Below are 19,178 nucleotides of genomic sequence, written 5' to 3'. Positions count from 1 at the left end.
CAATTTGCACATCATTACAACACTGTATATAGACATAATATGACATTTGAAACTTTTGTGAGGGTAATGTTTACTGTTAATTTTGTATTGTTTATTATACTTTTGTTTATTATCTATTTAAAATCAAAATATATTATATTTGACACATGAGCCAAATATAACAGGTGTAGGTAGACCTTACAGTGAAATGCTGACTGACAAGCCTAAGAGAAGTTCTAAGAGAAAAACCAACAAAAATAATAATAATAATTAAAGAAAACTTGCTTTGGCAATGTAAACATATGTTTCCCATAAAGCCCATTAAATTGAAATTGAGAGAGAGAGCCCTCCTTGGACTAAGTTAACTGAACTAATTAATTCAGAATACCTAAACTCCAGCTGAGAAATAAAATCTAATCTAATTAAAAAATTAATTTCCCTGGATTAACTCATTTTTTAAGAAGAATCACATAACTAACTCCCACTGAGATTTGTCACAACCAGTATTCCATTCTCAAATTCCACACTAATCACTTTATAGTGCACTACTTTTCACATAGAGCTCTGGTCAAATGTTGTGCGCTATATTGGGAATAGGGTGCCATAGGGAATAGTGTCGCAGCCCCAGAGAGCTGGGTATGAAGTTTTGGCACCACACTGAGAGGTGCTGTAAAGTTAATTTCATTCACGGCAGGGGTCCAACAACAGGAGCAACATAGCAGGAAGTGATTTCAATATAAAAATCTATTTATTATGAAATTATATGCAGTAACAATACAGTACAGCTGCCACATTCTTTTCACTTACATTTAAAAAAAGTTATTTTACACATGATGACATTCCAAAGATTTCATGAACTTTCTTTGTCATGTTAATTTTATTTTATTATTAGCCTTTGTTTAACTGCGGAATCCATTGAGATCAGGGTCTCATTTGTAATGGTGCCTCGAGAACAACAGTTCAAGCGTGATCACTGCAAAATTAGAGTTACAACATTTCAAATAAATTAGGTTGCAAATATATACAATCAATCAAAACAATTGCAGTTCTCATTAGTCACATTTATCAAAGACCAAAATATAGATCACTGCGTCTATGCACTTGTCAAAGCTGTACTCTAAACTTCAACAATCATTCAACAATCATGCTAAAATGACAATTTCACAGAGAGAATGGGTTCTATGGTTCTGTTTTCCAGACACTTAGATAAATCTCTATGGCTGTTCACCACAGCACAGTGAATTCGGATTCCCCACCCTTCTCCCGAAGTGTGCACTTCCACACTTTCTTGCATGTATTAAACAATGGCAGAAACTCTCTCCAGCCAATGCTTAAACCAATTCTATGCATTTAAATCCACGACGGGGAGTTTACAAGTGCCTGTTTGTCTGCCCTCTGTCCTAAAAGTATTAATCAGCCTGGAAGGCAGGGTTGTCTCTGGTCTCCTTGTCTCCATTCTCTAATATAGACTTTAGACTTATGGGTGGCCCATGTAGAGGGTCCTTGTCGTTCTCTCCACTGACTGGCTTAGCCCTGATAACATACCTGTAGCAGAGGAATAGGAGACCGCCAAAGATAAGGAAGATCGAAGCACCGACCCCCATCCAGATAGCTCCGCCCACTTCCTGTCTGAGGGGGGCAGGAGGGAGGTGGAACTCTGGGGGGAATGCTACAGTCTGATTAGTCAGGACAGATTTCACGTTCCAGACGAGAGGGACCAGAAAGCTGACCCCTGTCAGGACGTACAGCCCCCCGGCCCCTGAGAAAGTCAGTCTGATAAAGTCATGAGTCTTCTGACCAAAATAGATGTTCCTCACTGCGTACGCACCAAGGATGTTTCCCAAGAGTCCAGTTATCACTGCTACCATGATGACCACCTGTGCCACGGAGATCTCCACGGGAACAAACAGGTCGGCAATGCTGATTGGCTGGCAGAACTCTGAGTCGGGTAGAGTGTGGCTGTAGAAACACGCCCGCCACACGCCCACCCAGGCCACGCCAGAGGTTACCACAGAGACGTCCTCTACATACCACAGCCTCCACTCATTGTGGCCCGCGGTGGCCATCGTCAGGATCCAGCCTACACAGCCAATCACTAGGCCCAGGAACTGCCAGTGAACCGTGTGGGCCAGGTACACCATGACCCTGTCAGAGGGTTGGTCACGTCAATGATCCGGGTTTAAGATGGACTCCTGACTCAGTTCTCCTGCCCACAGCCGGTCAACTCAAATACCACTGCAGAGTTCTGCAGCTTCTCTGGTCCCATGAAACCTGATGAGAGAAACATATTAGATCCGCATGTAGTGTACAGCATTTCCCACAGTATATCACCAAAGGGGCCGATTCAGACTTAGGAAATGTGTCCTACACACTTCTCAGTAGTTGGTATTCAGACTTACCTTATGCAGGCGCGTAACACACTCTGCAGGTGGTGCTCCCTTGCACAGAATGAATACATTTCATTCAACCTCTGAAAACCCTCCTATTTGCTGGCCAACATATTTTCTTGTGAAGTTTTCATTCAATAGGTTTTCAGTACATTAATCTTAAGACATCCCTTTAAATATGCTGTACCTTTAATCATCATTTTGTCTACAGACACACTAGAATATATCGACAGAACTGGTTTTGAATATTAGGAATCAAAGAAAGAAAGCAATCTATTGTAAATATATGCATATTTGTCTTAGTTTCCACACCAACTGGTAGATTTAGAATAGATTGTAGATTATTTAGGGTGAGGAAAGTATTTACAAACCCTGAACAGATTTATTGATTTATATGTCTAAGCCTTTATGCACAAAATATATTGATGAATAAAAAAAATACAGTGGTGTGATTCATCCTGAAAGTTATTGAAGTTCAATCTATTAAATATTTTAAGGTGAAAAAGGTGTACAATAGGGGTTGAACAACAGTCCGATAAATCCCTAACCCTAACCCTAACCCTAACCCTACCCTTATCCTCACTAATCACGGAAATGTATAACAACAGTCCATTCGTCATGAACTGTGTGTCAGAATCCAAACAGCTAAGTGTGGTCTGAGTTCCATAATGATTAAATAGGCTACATGTATCAAATTATTACACAACTTCAACCTAATATGATTCACTATTGCCAGCGACCCTCAGGAACAACTTGTGACCGAGGAAAGAAAGGTAAACGGAATGGATTGGAATGATACAAAATGGAAGCAACAAACTGAAGGAAACTAACATGAGAGTGACAGTTATAATTGCATGTGGGTATTACTGATGGTGGCTAATATTTAACATTATACTAATTATTTTTTTAAACTACAGAAAGCCTGGGCATATAATTAAAACATTCTAGAGAGCATACATCAACTCGGTGGGTTGAGCACTAGAGAAGCCTATAGTTAGGGTCATCAGATGTAATCCCCGCCATTTATAGCCTACTGTACTTCACTGTGGAGGCAATATATGTCATATAGATATGATTTTCAGTTTCCTTCCACATGATTGGTTCGTCTTCAGTAATCATAAGGAAAGATCATCTAAAACAATTGCTATATTTGTATTTACAATTCCTTTTTCCAAACGGATGACGTATTTACCTAGCTCTTATCAATTTATACATTACAATGTATGAAGAATGGTGTTATTTCTATCGGGAATAGTAGATTTGTAAGGGTAAATATTGCCACCTAGTGGAGAGAAAGAGCTAATGGATTAAGACAGGAAATCTAGTTCCAAATTCAAGTGTTGTAGTTATCGGTCTGGCTAGCTGCTCGCTGCTAGCTGTTAGCTGCTCGCTGCTAGCTGCTAGCTGCTCGCTGCTAGCTGCTAGCTGTTCGCTGCTAGCTGTTAGCTGCTAGCTGCTAGCTGTTAACTGCTAGCTGTTAGCTGCTAGCTTCTGCACTCGACATGGAATACCATTTTTGTGAATGAAGTTGTATTTAAGAACATTGTTAGCACAAGTTATCAAGAGACTACTGATGATCATTCACACACGAAAAGTCCTATCTCCATGGGATTTGTTTTACTGGGGGAGATAGGGCTGTGTAATTATGTGCACAAACAAACATTTAAGTCCCATCTGAATCTACCATGTCATTCATTTTTGCATAGCAGTAGAGTAATAATTCCAGCCAGAATAACCTTCTGTTTTTCCACTAAAATCCTCTTATAATACTAGTCCACCGCAATTTGGCATCCCTGTGTTTTGAGAGAAATGTAAGAATTTGACAGGTGCTGCTCAAATTTGAGCAAAAAAAACAATAACTGACTTCATAAATTAATGCTTTAAAAAAGTGCTGGGCTTAGCCTATATATGAAGAACAACTTTCAACTTTCACAGTGAATGCTTCTGCTTATACTACAGTTTTTTGCCAAAGATATGAACATTGCCAAATGTGTTAGTAAAAAAATATTGTGCCTATTTAATGCAACCCTTAATCTTAATAGATCGCAAAGCGGTATTCCAGCTGAGCTACATTTTTGGAAATGAGAAGTTCACTTTCTCATCCATATCCTCAAAACACATCTCAAGTGGAAGTGCACTGTTTAGCGCACATCTGCAGTGTCACGTTCTGACCTTTATTTCCTTTGTTTGTCACTATTTAGGATGGTCAGGGCGTGAGTTGGGGTGGGCAGTCTATGTTTGTTTTTATATGATTTGGGGATTTCTATGTTTCGGCCTAGTATGGTTCTCAATCAGAGGCAGGTGTCATTAGTTGTCTCTGATTGAGAATCATACTTAGGTAGCCTGGGTTTCACTGTGTGTTTGTTCCGTGTCTGTGTTTTTCACCACACGGTACTGTTTTGGGTTTCGTTCATTCCACGTTTATTGTTTTTGTATTCAGTTGTTCATGTGTACTCTCATGTGGACACTTACCACGCCGCATATTGGTCCTCCGATCCTTTACGCCTCTCCTCTTCAGAAGAGGTCAGGCACCGTTACTGGTCAGGCACTGTGTTATGCGGTTAAATCAAATAAAATCAAATCAAATTTATTTATATAGCCCTTCGTACATCAGCTGATATCTCAAAGTGCTGTACAGAAACCCAGCGCATGGTGTTGCCAGTACGTGCCCATAGCCCGGTGTTGAACACTGAGCTGTAGTCAATTAATAGCATTCTCACATAGGTGTTCCTTTTGTCCAGGTGGGAAAGAGCAGTGTGGAGTGCAAATAGAGATTGCATCATCTGTGGATCTGTTTGGGCGGTATGCAAATTGGAGTGGGTCTAGGTTTCTGGGATAATGAGTGATGTAAGCCATTACCAACCTTTCAAAGCACTTCATGGCTACGGGCATGAGTGCTATGGGTCTGTAGGCATTTAGGCAGGTTGCCTTTGTGTTCTTGGGTACAGGGACTATGGTGGTCTGCTTGAAACATATTGGTATTACAGACTCAATCAGGGACATGTTGAAAATGTCAGTGAAGACACCTGCCAGTTGGTCAGCAGATGCACGTAGCACACGTCCTGGTAATCCGTCTGGCCCTGCAGCCTTGTGTATGTTGGTGTATGTTGACCTGTGGGCTAGGCGTGCCTCAAGCGAACCACCTCGACAACATCCGGTGAAATTGCAGAGCGCCAAATTCAAATGACAGAAATCGTAATATTAAACTTTCATGAAAATACAAGTGTCATACATAATTTAAAAGATAAACTTCTTGTTAATCCCGCCGCGTTGTCAGATTTCAAAAAGGTTTTACGGCGAAAGCACACCGTGCAATTATCTGAGGACAGCGACCCGCATACAAAAGCATTTGAAAACACTTTCCAACCAAGCAGATGCATCGTGGAAGTCAGAAATAGCGATAAAATAAATCCCTTACCTTTGAAGATCTTCATCTGTTTGAAATCACAAGCGTCCCTGTTAGATAACAAATGGTCCTTTTGTTCGATAATGTCCTTCTTTATATCCCCAAAAAGTATTTTTATTTGGAGCGCTTCGTTCAATAATCCACACAGTCGTCCTGAACAGCTGATGCTCTCATGCATGCCTCAGTGTAGCTTGCCTCGAAGAGAGCATAGAAGTGATTTAGCTCGTCTGGTAGGCTCGTGTCACTGGGCAGCTCGCGGCTGTGCTTCCCTTTGTAGCCTGTAATAGTTTGCAAGCCCTGCCACATAATACGAGCACCGGATCAGGTGTAGTATGATTCAATCTTAGCCCTGTATTGATGTTTTGCCTGTTTGATGGTTCGTCGCAGGGCATAGCACGATTTCTTGTAAGCTTTCGGGTTAGAGTTCCGCACCTTGAAAGCGGCAGTTATACCCTTTAGCTCAGTGCGAATGTTGCCTGTAATCCATGGCTTCTGGTTGGGGTATGTACGTACAGTCACTGTGGGGACGACGTCCTCAATGCACTTATTGATAAAGCCAGTGACTGTGGGGTACTCCTCAATGCCATCGGAAGAATCCCAGAACATGTTCCAGTCTGTGATAGCAAAACAATCCTGTAGTTTAGCATCTGCTTCATCTGACCACTTTATTATAGACCGAGTCACTGGTGCTTCCTGCTTTAATTTTTGCATGTGACAGGAATCAGGAGGATAGAGTTGTGGTCGGATTTACTAAATGGAGAGAGAGGGAAAGCTTTGTATTCGTCTCTGTGTGTGCAATACAGGTGATCTAGAATTTTTTCCCTCCGGTTGCACATTTATCATGTTGATATAAATTTGGTAGAACTGATTTCCCTGAAGTTTCCCTGCATTAAAGTCACCGGTGCCTCCTCTGGTTTCCTGTTTGCTTATTTCCTTATATGTTTATTGTGCGGTCTTAGTGCCAGCATCTGTCTGTGGTGGTAAATAAACAGCCACTAAAAGTATAGCTGAAAACTCTCTAGGCAAGCAGTATGGCCTGCAATTTATCACAATATACTCTACTTCATGCGAGCAAAATCTAGAGACTTCCTTAGATTTCATGCACCAGCTGTTGTTTACAAATATGCATAGACCGCCCCCCCTCGTCTTACCGGAGTGTGCTTTTCTATCTTGCCGGTGCAGCATCATATCCATGTCGTCATTCAGCCACGATTCAGTGTGTCACGATCGTCGTAAGGAGCGGAACAAAATGCAGCATGGTATGTGTTCATGAGGATTTTTTTATTAAAGAAAGCACTGAACACTGAATACAAACTATACAAAACAATAAACGAATAACAACCGTGAAGCTATAATGAGAACGGACACAAGCAACCAACATAGACAATAACCCACAACCCACAATGACAAAACAGGCCACCTAAATATGGCTCCCAATCAGAGACAATGACTAACACCTGCCTCTGATTGAGAACCATATCAGGCCAAACACAGAAACAGACAAACTAGACATCCAACATAGAACATAGAACTCAGATCACACCCTGACCAAACAAAACATAGAAACATACAAAGCAAACTATGGTCAGGGTGTGACAGTACCCCCCCCCCCACCCCCCCCCACCCCCCCCCCCCAAGGTGTGGACTCCGGCCACAAAACCTGAACCTATTGGGGAGGGTCTGGGTGGGCATCTGTCCGTGGTGGCGGCTCTGGCGCTGGATGTGGCCCCAACTTCACCATAGTCTTAGTCCACTTTAGTAGCGTCCTTTGAGCGGCGACCATCGCCGCCAACCTAGGACTGGCAACCCTACTAAAGGACCCCTCTGGACTGAGGGGAAGCTCGGTACTGGGGGGCAGCTCGGGACTGGGGGGCAGCTCGGTACTGGGGGGCAGCTCGGGACTGGGGGGCAGCTCGGGACTGAGGGGCAGCTCGGGACTGAGGGGCAGCTCGGGACTGAGGGGCAGTTCGGGACAGACGGGAGACTCTGGCGGCTCGGGACAGACGGGGGACTCTGGCGGCTCATGACAGACGGGAGACTCCGGCGGCTCATGACAGACGGGAGACTCCGGCGGCTCATGACAGACGGGAGACTCTGGCGGCTCATGACAGACGGGAGACTCTGGCGGCTCATGACAGACGGGAGACTCTGGCGGCTAATGACAGACGGGAGACTCTGGCGGCTCATGACAGACGGGAGACTCTGGCGGCTCATGACAGACGGGAGACTCTGGCGGCTCATGACAGACGGGAGACTCTGGCGGCCATGACAGACGGGAGACTCCGGCGGCTCATGACAGACGGGAGACTCCGGCGGCTCATGAGAGACGGGAACACCTGTAGGCGCTGGGGAGGAGGAAGGCTCTAGCAGCGCTGGACAGGCAAGGCGCACTGTAGGCCTGATGCGTATCAGGCCAAACACAGAAACAGACAAACTAGACATCCAACATAGAATGTCCATAGAATGTCCACTCAGATCACACCCTGACCAAACAAAACATAGAAACATACAAAGCAAACTATGGTCAGGGTGTGACACCGTGAAACACAGGATATTACAGTTTTTGATGTCCCGTTGGTAGGATATTCGTGATCGTACCTGTTCTCATTGCAAGTTGGCGAGTAATATTGACGGTAACAGCAGCTTTCCCACTCGCCTTCTGCGGGCCATCACGAGGCAGCCCACTCTGTGTCCTCTGTACCTGCGTCTCTTCCTCTTGCAAATAACGGGATGTTGGCCATGTCGGGTGTTTGGAGAATGTCCTGTGCGTCCTGCTTGTTTAAGAAAAATCTTTGTCTAATCCGAGGTGAGTGATCGCTGTCCTGACATCCAGAAGCTATTTTTTGCCGTAAAATACGGTTGCAGAAACATTATGTACAAAATAAGTTACAAATAATGCACACAAAAAACACATAGTAGCACAATTGGTTGGGCGCCCGTAAAACTGCTGCCATTTCTTCCTCCGCCATTTTGAAGTTTGACCAGATCAATGATATTTTACAGTAAACAAATTCACAACAGACTTTCAGCATTTACAGCACTTAAACAAATGACTAATGATTAGCTGAGAGAAATTGATGATAAAATGATTGTGGGGGCTGTCTTGGAAGACGTCAGTGCAGATTTTGACATTATTGATCATAGTTTGCTGCTGGAAAAACATGTGTTATGGCTTTACACCCCCTGCTATATTGTGGATAAAGAGTTACCTGCCTAACAGAACACAGAGGGTGTTATTTAATGGAAGCATGTCCAACATAATCCAGGAAGAATCAGCAAATCCCCATCTTTACTAATGACCTGCCATTGGCTCTGAGTAACGCCAGTGTGTCTGTGTATGCGGATGACTCAACACTATACACGTCAGCTACCACAGTGACTGAAATACTGCAACACTTAACAAAGATCTGCAGTTACTTTCAGAGTGGGTGGCAAGGAATAAATTCGTCCTAAATATTTCCAAAACTAAAATCATTGTATTTGGGACAAATCATTCAGTAAACCCTAAACCTCAACTAAATATTGTAATGAATAATGTGAAATTGAGCAAATTGAGGTGACTAAACTGCTTGGAGTAACCCTGGATTGTAAACTATCATGGTCAAAACATATTGATACAACTGCAGCTAAAATGGGGAGAAGTCTGTCTATAATAAAGCTCTGCTCTGCCTTCTCAACAAGGAAGGTCTACAGGCCATAGGTTTGTCGCACCTGGACTACTGTTCAGTGCCACAAAAAAGGACTTGTAATTGGCTCAGAATTGGCTCAGAACAATTGGCTCAGAACAGGGCAGCACGGCTGGTCCTTGGATATACACAGGGAGAAAATATTAATAATATGCATGTCAATCTCTCCTGGCTCAAAGTGGAGGAGAGAAGGACTTCATCACTACTTGTATTTGTGAGAAGTATTAACATGTTGAAAGCACCGAGCTGTCTGTTTAAACTACTTGCACACCCATGCATACCCCACAACACATGCCACCAGAGGTCCTTCTGTAGCTCAGTTGGTAGAGCATGGCGCTTTTAACGCCAGGGTAGTGGGTTCGATCCCCGGGACCACCCATACCTAGAATGTATGCACACATGACTGTAAGTCGCTTTGGATAAAAGCGTCTGCTAAATGGCATATATTATTATTATTATATTCTTCGCAGTCCCCAAGTCCAGAACAGACTGGGAGGCTCACAGTACTACATGGAACTCTATTCCGCATCAAGTAACTCCCACCCACCTGAATGACCCAGATACTAAAGAGAAGTCCTAATGTAATGGTACGGTCCACAACCCTATACCATAGACACCCACCTGAATGACCCAGATACTAAAGAGAAGTCCTAATGTAATGGTACGGTCCACAACCCTATACCCTAGACACCCACCTGAATGACCCAGATACTAAGGAGAAGTCCTAATTTAATGGTACGGTCCATAACCCTATACCCTAAACACCCACCTGAATGACCCAGATACTAAGGAGAAGTCCTAATGTAATGGTACGGTCCATGACCCTATACCCTAGACACCCACCTGAATGACCCAGATACTAAGGAGAGGTCGTACTGTAATGGTACGGTCCATAACCCTATACCCTAGACACCCACCTGAATGACCCAGATACTAAGGAGAAGTCCCAATGTAACGGTACGGTCCATGACCCTATACCCTAGACACCCACCTGAATGACCCAGATACTAAGGAGAAGTCCTAATGTAATGGTACGGTCCATAACCCTATACCCTAGACACCCACCTGAATGACCCAGATACTAAGGAGAAGTCCTAATGTAATGGTACGGTCCATGACCCTATACCCTAGACACCCACCTGAATGACCCAGATACTAAGGAGAAGTCCTAATGTAATGGTACGGTCCATGACCCTATACCCTAGACACGCACCTGAATGACCCAGATACTAAGGAGAAGTCCTAATGTAATGGAACGGTCCACAACCCTATACCCCCACCTGAATGACTCAGATACTAAGGAGAAGTCCCTAACTGTTTTATGGGTCTGCTGTAAGCGGTTTGTATGCAGCCAAAATGTGGTCAGAGACCTAGAGCAGCACTGCCCCCTCAAGATTCTGAGCCTGCTTGGCAGGGTTGGTCCTGCAAAGCCATAGCCCCCTAAAGGGAGAGCATACTATACAAGGACATTCTCAAAGCTGCTAATGAGAACCTTGATGACCTTGTACAAAGTCAACAACGCAGCCACTGCCAGCTAGCCTACTTCAGCAGTACTGTATCATTTTAATCATTTTAGTCAATAAGATTCTTGCTACGTAAGCTTAACTTTCTGAACATTCGAGACGTGTAGTCCACTTGTCATTCCAATCTCCTTTGCATTAGCGTAGCCTCTTCTGTAGCCTGTCAACTATGTGTCTGTCTATCCCTGTTCTCTCCTCTCTGCACAGACCATACAAGCGCTCCACACCGCGTGGCCGCGGCCACCCTAATCTGGTGGTCCCAGCGCGCACGACCCACGTGGAGTTCCAGGTCTCCGGTAGCCTCTGGAACTGCCGATCTGCGGCCAACAAGGCAGAGTTCATCTCAGCCTATGCCTCCCTCCAGTCCCTCGACTTCTTGGCACTGACGGAAACATGGATCACCACAGACAACACTGCTACTCCTACTGCTCTCTCTTCGTCCGCCCACGTGTTCTCGCACACCCCGAGAGCTTCTGGTCAGCGGGGTGGTGGCACCGTGATCCTCATCTCTCCCAAGTGGTCATTCTCTCTTTCTCCCCTTACCCATCTGTCTATCGCCTCCTTTGAATTCCATGCTGTCACAGTTACCAGCCCTTTCAAGCTTAACATCCTTATCATTTATCGCCCTCCAGGTTCCCTCGGAGAGTTCATCAATGAGCTTGATGCCTTGATAAGCTCCTTTCCTGAGGACGGCTCACCTCTCACAGTTCTGGGCGACTTTAACCTCCCCACGTCTACCTTTGACTCATTCCTCTCTGCCTCCTTCTTTCCACTCCTCTCCTCTTTTGACCTCACCCTCTCACCTCCCCCCCCCCCTACTCACAAGCCAAGCAATACGCTCGACCTCATCTTTACTAGATGCTGTTCTTCCACTAACCTCATTGCAACTCCCCCTCCAAGTCTCCGACCACTACCTTGTATCCTTTTCCCTCTCGCTCTCATCCAACACCTCCCACACTGCCCCTACTAGGATGGTATCGCGCCGTCCCAACCTTCGCTCTCTCTCCCCCGCTACTCTCTCCTCTTCCATCCTATCATCTCTTCCCTCTGCTCAAACCTTCTCCAACCTTTCTCCTGATTCTGCCTCCTCAACCCTCCTCTCCTCCCTCTCTGCATCCTTTGACTCTCTATGTCCCCTATCCTGGCTCGGTCCTCCCCTCCTATCCTGGCTCGGTCCTCCCCTCCCGCTCCGTGGCTCGATGACTCATTGCGAGCTCACAGAACAGGGCTCCGGGCAGCCGAGCGGAAATGGAGGAAAACTCGCCTCCCTGCGGACCTGGCATCCTTTCACTCCCTCCTCTCTACATTTTCCTCCTCTGTCTCTGCTGCTAAAGCCACTTTCTACCATTCTAAATTCCAAGCATCTGCCTCTAACCCTAGGAAGCTCTTTGCCACCTTCTCCTCCCTCCAGAATCCTCCTCCCCCTCCCCCCTCCTCCCTCTCTGCAGATGACTTCGTCAACCATTTTGAAAAGAAGGTCGACGACATCCGATCCTCGTTTGCTGGTTCTGCTCACACTGCCCTACCCTGTGCTCTGACCTCTTTCTCCCCTCTCTCTCCAGATGAAATCTCGCGTCTTGTGACGGCCGGCCGCCCAACAACCTGCCCGCTTGACCCTATCCCCTCCTCTCTTCTCCAGACCATTTCCGGAGACCTTCTCCCTTACCTCACCTCGCTCATCAACTCATCCCTGACCGCTGGCTACGTCCCTTCCGTCTTCAAGGGAGCGAGAGTTGCACCCCTTCTGAAAAAACCTACACTCGATCCCTCCAATGTCAACAATTACAGACCAGTATCCCTTCTTTCTTTTCTCTCCAAAACTCTTGAACGTGCCGTCCTTGGCCAGCTCTCCCGCTATCTCTCTCTGAATGACCTTCTTGATCCAAATCAGTCAGGTTTCAAGACTAGTCATTCAACTGAGACTGCTCTCCTCTGTATCACGGAGGCGCTCCGCACTGCTAAAGCTAACTCTCTCTCCTCTGCTCTCATCCTTCTAGATCTATCGGCTGCCTTCGATACTGTGAACCATCAGATCCTCCTCTCCACCCTCTCCGAGTTGGGCATCTCCGGCGCGGCCCACGCTTGGATTGCGTCCTACCTGACAGGTCGCTCCTACCAGGTGGCGTGGCGAGAATCTGTCTCCTCACCACGCGCTCTCACCACTGGTGTCCCCCAGGGCTCTGTTCTAGGCCCTCTCCTATTCTCGCTATACACCAAGTCACTTGGCTCTGTCATAACCTCACATGGTCTCTCCTATCATTGCTATGCAGACGACACACAATTAATCTTCTCCTTTCCCCTTCTGATGACCAGGTGGCAAATCGCATCTCTGCATGTCTGGCAGACATATCAGTGTGGATGACGGATCACCACCTCAAGCTGAACCTCGGCAAGACGGAGCTGCTCTTCCTCCCGGGGAAGGACTGCCCGTTCCATGATCTCGCCATCACGGTTGACAACTCCATTGTGTCCTCCTCCCAGAGCGCTAAGAACCTTGGCGTGATCCTGGACAACACTCTGTCGTTCTCAACTAACATCAAGGCGGTGGCCCGTTCCTGTAGGTTCATGCTCTACAACATCCGCAGAGTACGACCCTGCCTCACACAGGAAGCGGCGCAGGTCCTAATCCAGGCACTTGTCGTCTCCCGTCTGGATTACTGCAACTCGCTGTTGGCTGGGCTCCCTGCCTGTGCCATTAAACCCCTACAACTCATCCAGAACGCCGCAGCCCGTCTGGTGTTCAACCTTCCCACGTTCTCTCACGTCACCCCGCTCCTCCGCTCTCTCCACTGGCTTCCAGTTGAAGCTCGCATCCGCTACAAGACCAAGACCGCCCCCAGGTGGTGAGGGTAGGCAACAACATCTCCTCCCCGCTGATCCTCAACACGGGGGCCCCACAAGGGTGCGTTCTGAGCCCTCTCCTGTACTCCCTGTTCACCCACGACTGCGTGGCCACGCATGCCTCCAACTCAATCATCAAGTTTGCGGACGACACAACAGTGGTAGGCTTGATTACCAACAACGACGAGACGGCCTACAGGGAGGAGGTGAGGGCCCTCGGAGTGTGGTGTCAGGAAAATAACCTCACACTCAACGTCAACAAAACTAAGGAGATGATTGTGGACTTCAGGAAACAGCAGAGGGAACACCCCCCTATCCACATCGATGGAACAGTAGTGGAGAGGGTAGCTAGTTTTAAGTTCCTCGGCATACACATCACAGACAAACTGAATTGGTCCACTCACACTGACAGCGTCGTGAAGAAGGCGCAGCAGCGCCTATTCAACCTCAGGAGGCTGAAGAAATTCGGCTTGTCACCAAAAGCACTCACAAACTTCTACAGATGCACAATCGAGAGCATCCTGGCGGGCTGTATCACCGCCTGGTACGGCAACTGCTCCGCCCTCAACCGTAAGGCTCTCCAGAGGGTAGTGAGGACTGCACAACGCATCACCGGGGGCAAACTACCTGCCCTCCAGGACACCTACACCACCCGTTGTTACAGGAAGGCCATAAAGATCATCAAGGACATCAACCACCCGAACCACTGCCTGTTCACCCCGCTATCATCCAGAAGGCGAGGTCAGTACAGGTGCATCAAAGCTGGGACCGAGAGACTGAAAAACAGCTTCTATCTCAAGGCCATCAGACTGTTAAACAGCCACCACTAACATTGAGTGGCTGCTGCCAACACACTGTCATTGACACTGACCCAACTCCAGCCATTTTAATAATGGGAATTGATGGGAAATGATGTAAATATATCACTAGCCACTTTAAACAATGCTACCTTATATAATGTTACTTACCCTACATTATTCATCTCATATGCATGTATATACTGTACTCTACATCATCGACTGCATCCTTATGTAACACATGTATCACTAGCCACTTTAACTATGCCACTTTGTTTACTTTGTCTACACACTCATCTCATATGTATATACTGTACTCGATACCATCTACTGTATGCTGCTCTGTACCATCACTCATTCATATATCCTTATGTACATGTTCCTTATCCCCTTACACTGTGTATAAGACAGTAGTTTTGGAATTGTTAGTTAGATTACTTGTTGGTTATCACTGCATTGTCGGAACTAGAAGCACAAGCATTTCGCTACACTCGCATTAACATCTGCTAACCATGTGTATGTGACAAATAAAATTTGATTTGATTTGATTTGATGGTGCTTGCCTACGGAGCTGTGAGGGGAACGGCACCTCAGTACCTCCAGGCTCTGATCAGGCCCTACACCCAAACAAGGGCACTGCGTTCATCCACCTCTGGCCTGCTCGCCTCCCTACCACTGAGGAAGTACAGCTCCCGCTCAGCCCAGTCAAAACTGTTCGCTGCTCTGGCCCCCCCAATGGTGGAACAAACTCCCTCACGACGCCAGGACAGCGGAGTCAATCACCACCTTCCGGAGACACCTGAAACCCCACCTCTTTAAGGAATACCTAGGATAGGATAAGTAATCCCTCTCACCCCCCCCCCCCTTTAAGATTTAGATGCACTATTGTAAAGTGACTGTTCCACTCGATGTCATAAGGTGAATGCACCAATTTGTAAGTCGCTCTGGATAAGAGCGTCTGCTAAATGACTTAAATGTAATGTAAATGTAAATATCATCCGCTATTATACTCAGTCATTTTCCACCCAGATTGTCAGACCCTGGTGGCTGGTCATTGTTGATAGACAACAATACATTTTTCACCTCTTCCACACTAACATTACTGATTTCAAATGTACAATTCTTGTCTTTCATAATTTGGTCTGATATACTTGGGTGTGTAGTGTCAGAATTTGTTGTTGGAATGTCATCCCCAAGTTTGCTTATCTTGCCAATGAAAAAGTCATTAAAGTAGTTGCCAATATCAGTGGACTTTGTGATGAATGAGCCATCTGATTCAACGAATGATGGAGCCGAGTTGGCTTTTTAGTAGCATTATTTATATAATTTCTTTGTTTCATAGCATAGTTTCTCTTTTTATTTAGATTATTCACATGATTTCTTAATTTGCAGTACGTTTGCCAATCAGTTGGGCTGCCAGACTTAATTGCCATACCTTTTGCCTCATCCCTCTCAATAGTTTCTGAAGGCACTGTAGTTTTGATGACTGTATTTACATTGAAAACACATTTACTGTTCTTTTTTCAAAAGGTCAGAGTTCGGTGCTTTGTGAAGTCCGTTTTGAAAATTGACAACGTTCTTTAAAAAATGCATGTACGCGATTGAGAAAAAGTTAAGGTCAGAAAAGACACACTTATGCCACACCTCAATTTCTGTGATATTCACCCCAAACTGTTAGCTGGCTCGCACATGCGCTGCCCCATGCTTCAGTTCAAGGTCAGAATAGAGAAAGGGGGATAAAAAGAGTATTAAGTTCCATTTATGCATCTGAATTCTCCCATAGAAGGATGGTACAACAGACAATAATATCCATTAAGATGAGTTGTACATTGAATACGGTTGCCTTTCCACGTATTAATGTCTTTCTATGATGAATTCTAATAAACAGAGACAACTTAAAAGACCGATTAAAAACTAGAGGCTCCATGAGATACTAGAGATTACACAGTACTGCCTGCCAAACAGAAACCCTCTGCACTTTAACAGGTCCATGCTCTTTGAGCTCTGCAGGATAACATTTATCTGTCAACATCAACAGTAGTCAGCTGATTCAACTACTCATTATATGAACAAAGATAAATGCAACATGAGCTAGAATCATAAATCCCAGAAATGTTCCATATGCACAAAAAGCTTCTTTTGATTTGTGCACAAATGTTTACCTCCCTGTAAGTGAATATTTCTCCTTTATCAAGATAATCCATCCACCTGACAGGTGTTGCATATCAAGAAGCTGATAAAACAGCATGATCATTACACAGGTGCACCTTGTCCCGGGGACAATAAAAGGCCACTAAAATGTGCAGTTTGGTTACATAGCACAATGCCACAGATGTCTAAAGTTGAGCGAGAGTGCAAATGGCATTCTGACTGCAGAAATGTCCACCAGAGAATTGAATGTTCATTTATTTACCATAAACCGCTGCTGTTTTAGAGAACTTGGCAGTACGTCCAACTGGCCTCACAACATTTTTATTTATATAACCTTTAACCAGGCAATTTTTTTATTTACAATGATGACCTAGGAACAGTGGGTTAACTGCCTTGTTCAGGGGCAGAACGACAGATTTTTACCTTGTCAGCTCGGGGATTCAATCTAGCAAACTTTCGGTTACTGGCCCAACACTAACTTCTAGGCTACCTGCCGCCCCAGCCAACCACATGTAACCACGCCAGCTCAGGTCCTCCACATCCGGCTTCTTCATCTTCGTCTCAGGGAAGCTCATCTGCGTGCTCGGCGTCCTCTTCCGGATCTTGACATGACTGCAGTTCAGCATCATCGAGCAGTTTGCTGATGTCAATGTTGTTAACAGAGTGCCCCATGGTGGCGGTGGGGTTATGGGCCATATCCTAAGGCCTATTGTCATGTCATTTATCTGCCTCCGTCACCTCATGTTTCAGCATGATAATGCATGGCCCCATGTCGCAAGGATCTGTACATATTTCTTGGAAGCTGAAAATGTCCCAGTTCTTCCATGGCTTGCATACTCACCAGACATGTCACCCATTGAGCATGTTTGGAACGCTTTGGATCGATGTGTACACCAGTGTGTTTCAGTTCCTGCCCATATCCAGCAGCTTCGCATTGGTTTTGAAGCGGAGTGGGACAACATTCCACAGGTCACAATCAACAGCCTGATCAACTCTATGCGAAGGAGATGTGTCGCTCTGCATGAGGCAAATCGTGGTCACACCAGATACTGACTGGTTTTCTGATCCACATCCCTACCATTTTTTACGGTATCTGTGACCAACAGATGCATGTCTGTATTCCCAGTCATGTGAAATCCATAGATTTGATCCTAATGAATATTTTTAAATTGACTGATTTCTTTAAAGTGTACCTCAGTAAAATCATTGAAATTGTTGCGTTTATATTGTTGTTCAGTTCAGTGTATAATTGAGTGGAAAACATTCACTAAACTACAACTGACAACAATTGCTGACAGAATCATTTTCTCAGTCTGCGTTTAATGACTGAGTTAAACATTGATATGATAGATATTTACTGTATTGTACCTCAAATGTAAATAAAAACTAAAACTCACACAGGTGATATAAGTCTGCAGTAAGAAACGCTAGGCCTCCTGCAGCTCCTGGATCAAATGACCACAGATGAAACGCTTCACTGCTGCCGTTCAATCACTGTCAACCCCAGTCGGACCTGTTAAATACCTGTTAAACTATAGTCCTAGTGAATGATTGACTAGATATAATCTTTCACCTCACCTGGGAGTGGCTGAGCCATCAATAAAGTCAATCTTTGGTACTTACCTGCTGTAGTCTTCCTGTAGGTCTCCTCATGCACTCTGTAGATAGTGTGTCATAGTGGCAGGGCTATTCTTCAGAATTGTGTCCTGTTAGTAGTGTGAGAAAGAGGCCTTACTGTCTGTCAGACGTGTCTTTAAGTGCATGATATCAGTCATTATATCTTCCCTCTGGCATTAACCGCATCAGTGGATAGTTAAATATTACACTGGAATGTGTTGTGCATTGGTCACAGACGCACACACACGTGCGCCCACACATACATTCTATTAATTTGCTCTAAAGCAACAGACAGAGAAGCAGTGTATAGGGCGATGTAACACTCCTTCAAACTTTTGGAAAATTACCTGAACCTTGATAGTGGCTATGATGTCCTTAATGTTTTTGGGTAATAAAGTTTATTCCTCTAAATGTATCAAACCATACAGTGGGGCAAAAAAGTATTTAGTCAGCCACCAATTGTGCAAGTTCTCCAACTTAAAAAGATGAGAGAGGCGTGTAATTTTCATCATAGGTACACTTCAACTATGACAGACAAAATTAGAAAAAAAATTCAGAAAGTCACATTGTAGGATTTTTTATGAATTTATTTGCAAATTATGGTGGAAAATAAGTATTTGTATAATAGAGACAGTTTCTCTAGCTGGTCTGTCATAATATAATAGAGACAGTAGATCTAGCTAGTCTGTCATAATAATAGAGACAGTAGATCTAGCTGGTCTGTCATAATATAATAGAGACAGTAGATCTAGCTGGTCTGGGATTGAGCCAAGGACCTCTGAGCTTCGATCCCA

General features: G+C 45.0%; 1 protein-coding gene across 1 annotated transcript; it reads right to left on the bottom strand.

Annotated features, from left to right (window-relative positions):
• Positions 1–705: 705 nt before the first annotated feature.
• On the bottom strand, positions 706–18,294 carry LOC123996124 (claudin-34-like). The gene is made up of 2 exons (XM_046299647.1): positions 18,165–18,294; positions 706–2,250 (listed from the first exon to the last, which is right to left on the bottom strand). Exon 2 carries the CDS (start codon positions 2,118–2,120, stop codon positions 1,389–1,391), a length of 732 nt encoding a protein of 243 aa, XP_046155603.1. The 5' UTR covers positions 2,121–2,250; positions 18,165–18,294; the 3' UTR covers positions 706–1,388.
• Between the last annotated feature and the right edge of the window lie 884 nt (positions 18,295–19,178).

This window comes from Oncorhynchus gorbuscha, linkage group LG02 (genome assembly GCF_021184085.1).
Source record: "Oncorhynchus gorbuscha isolate QuinsamMale2020 ecotype Even-year linkage group LG02, OgorEven_v1.0, whole genome shotgun sequence".
NCBI lineage: Eukaryota > Metazoa > Chordata > Actinopteri > Salmoniformes > Salmonidae > Oncorhynchus > Oncorhynchus gorbuscha.
Note: the sequence above shows the minus strand (reverse complement) of the source record. Positions and strands in the feature narration are given on the sequence as shown.

What these genes read in the sequence shown, in the direction of transcription:
- LOC123996124 (XM_046299647.1), bottom strand. Translation starts at nt 2,120, where the DNA reads ATGGTGTACCTGGCCCACACGGTTCACTGGCAGTTCCTGGGCCTAGTG.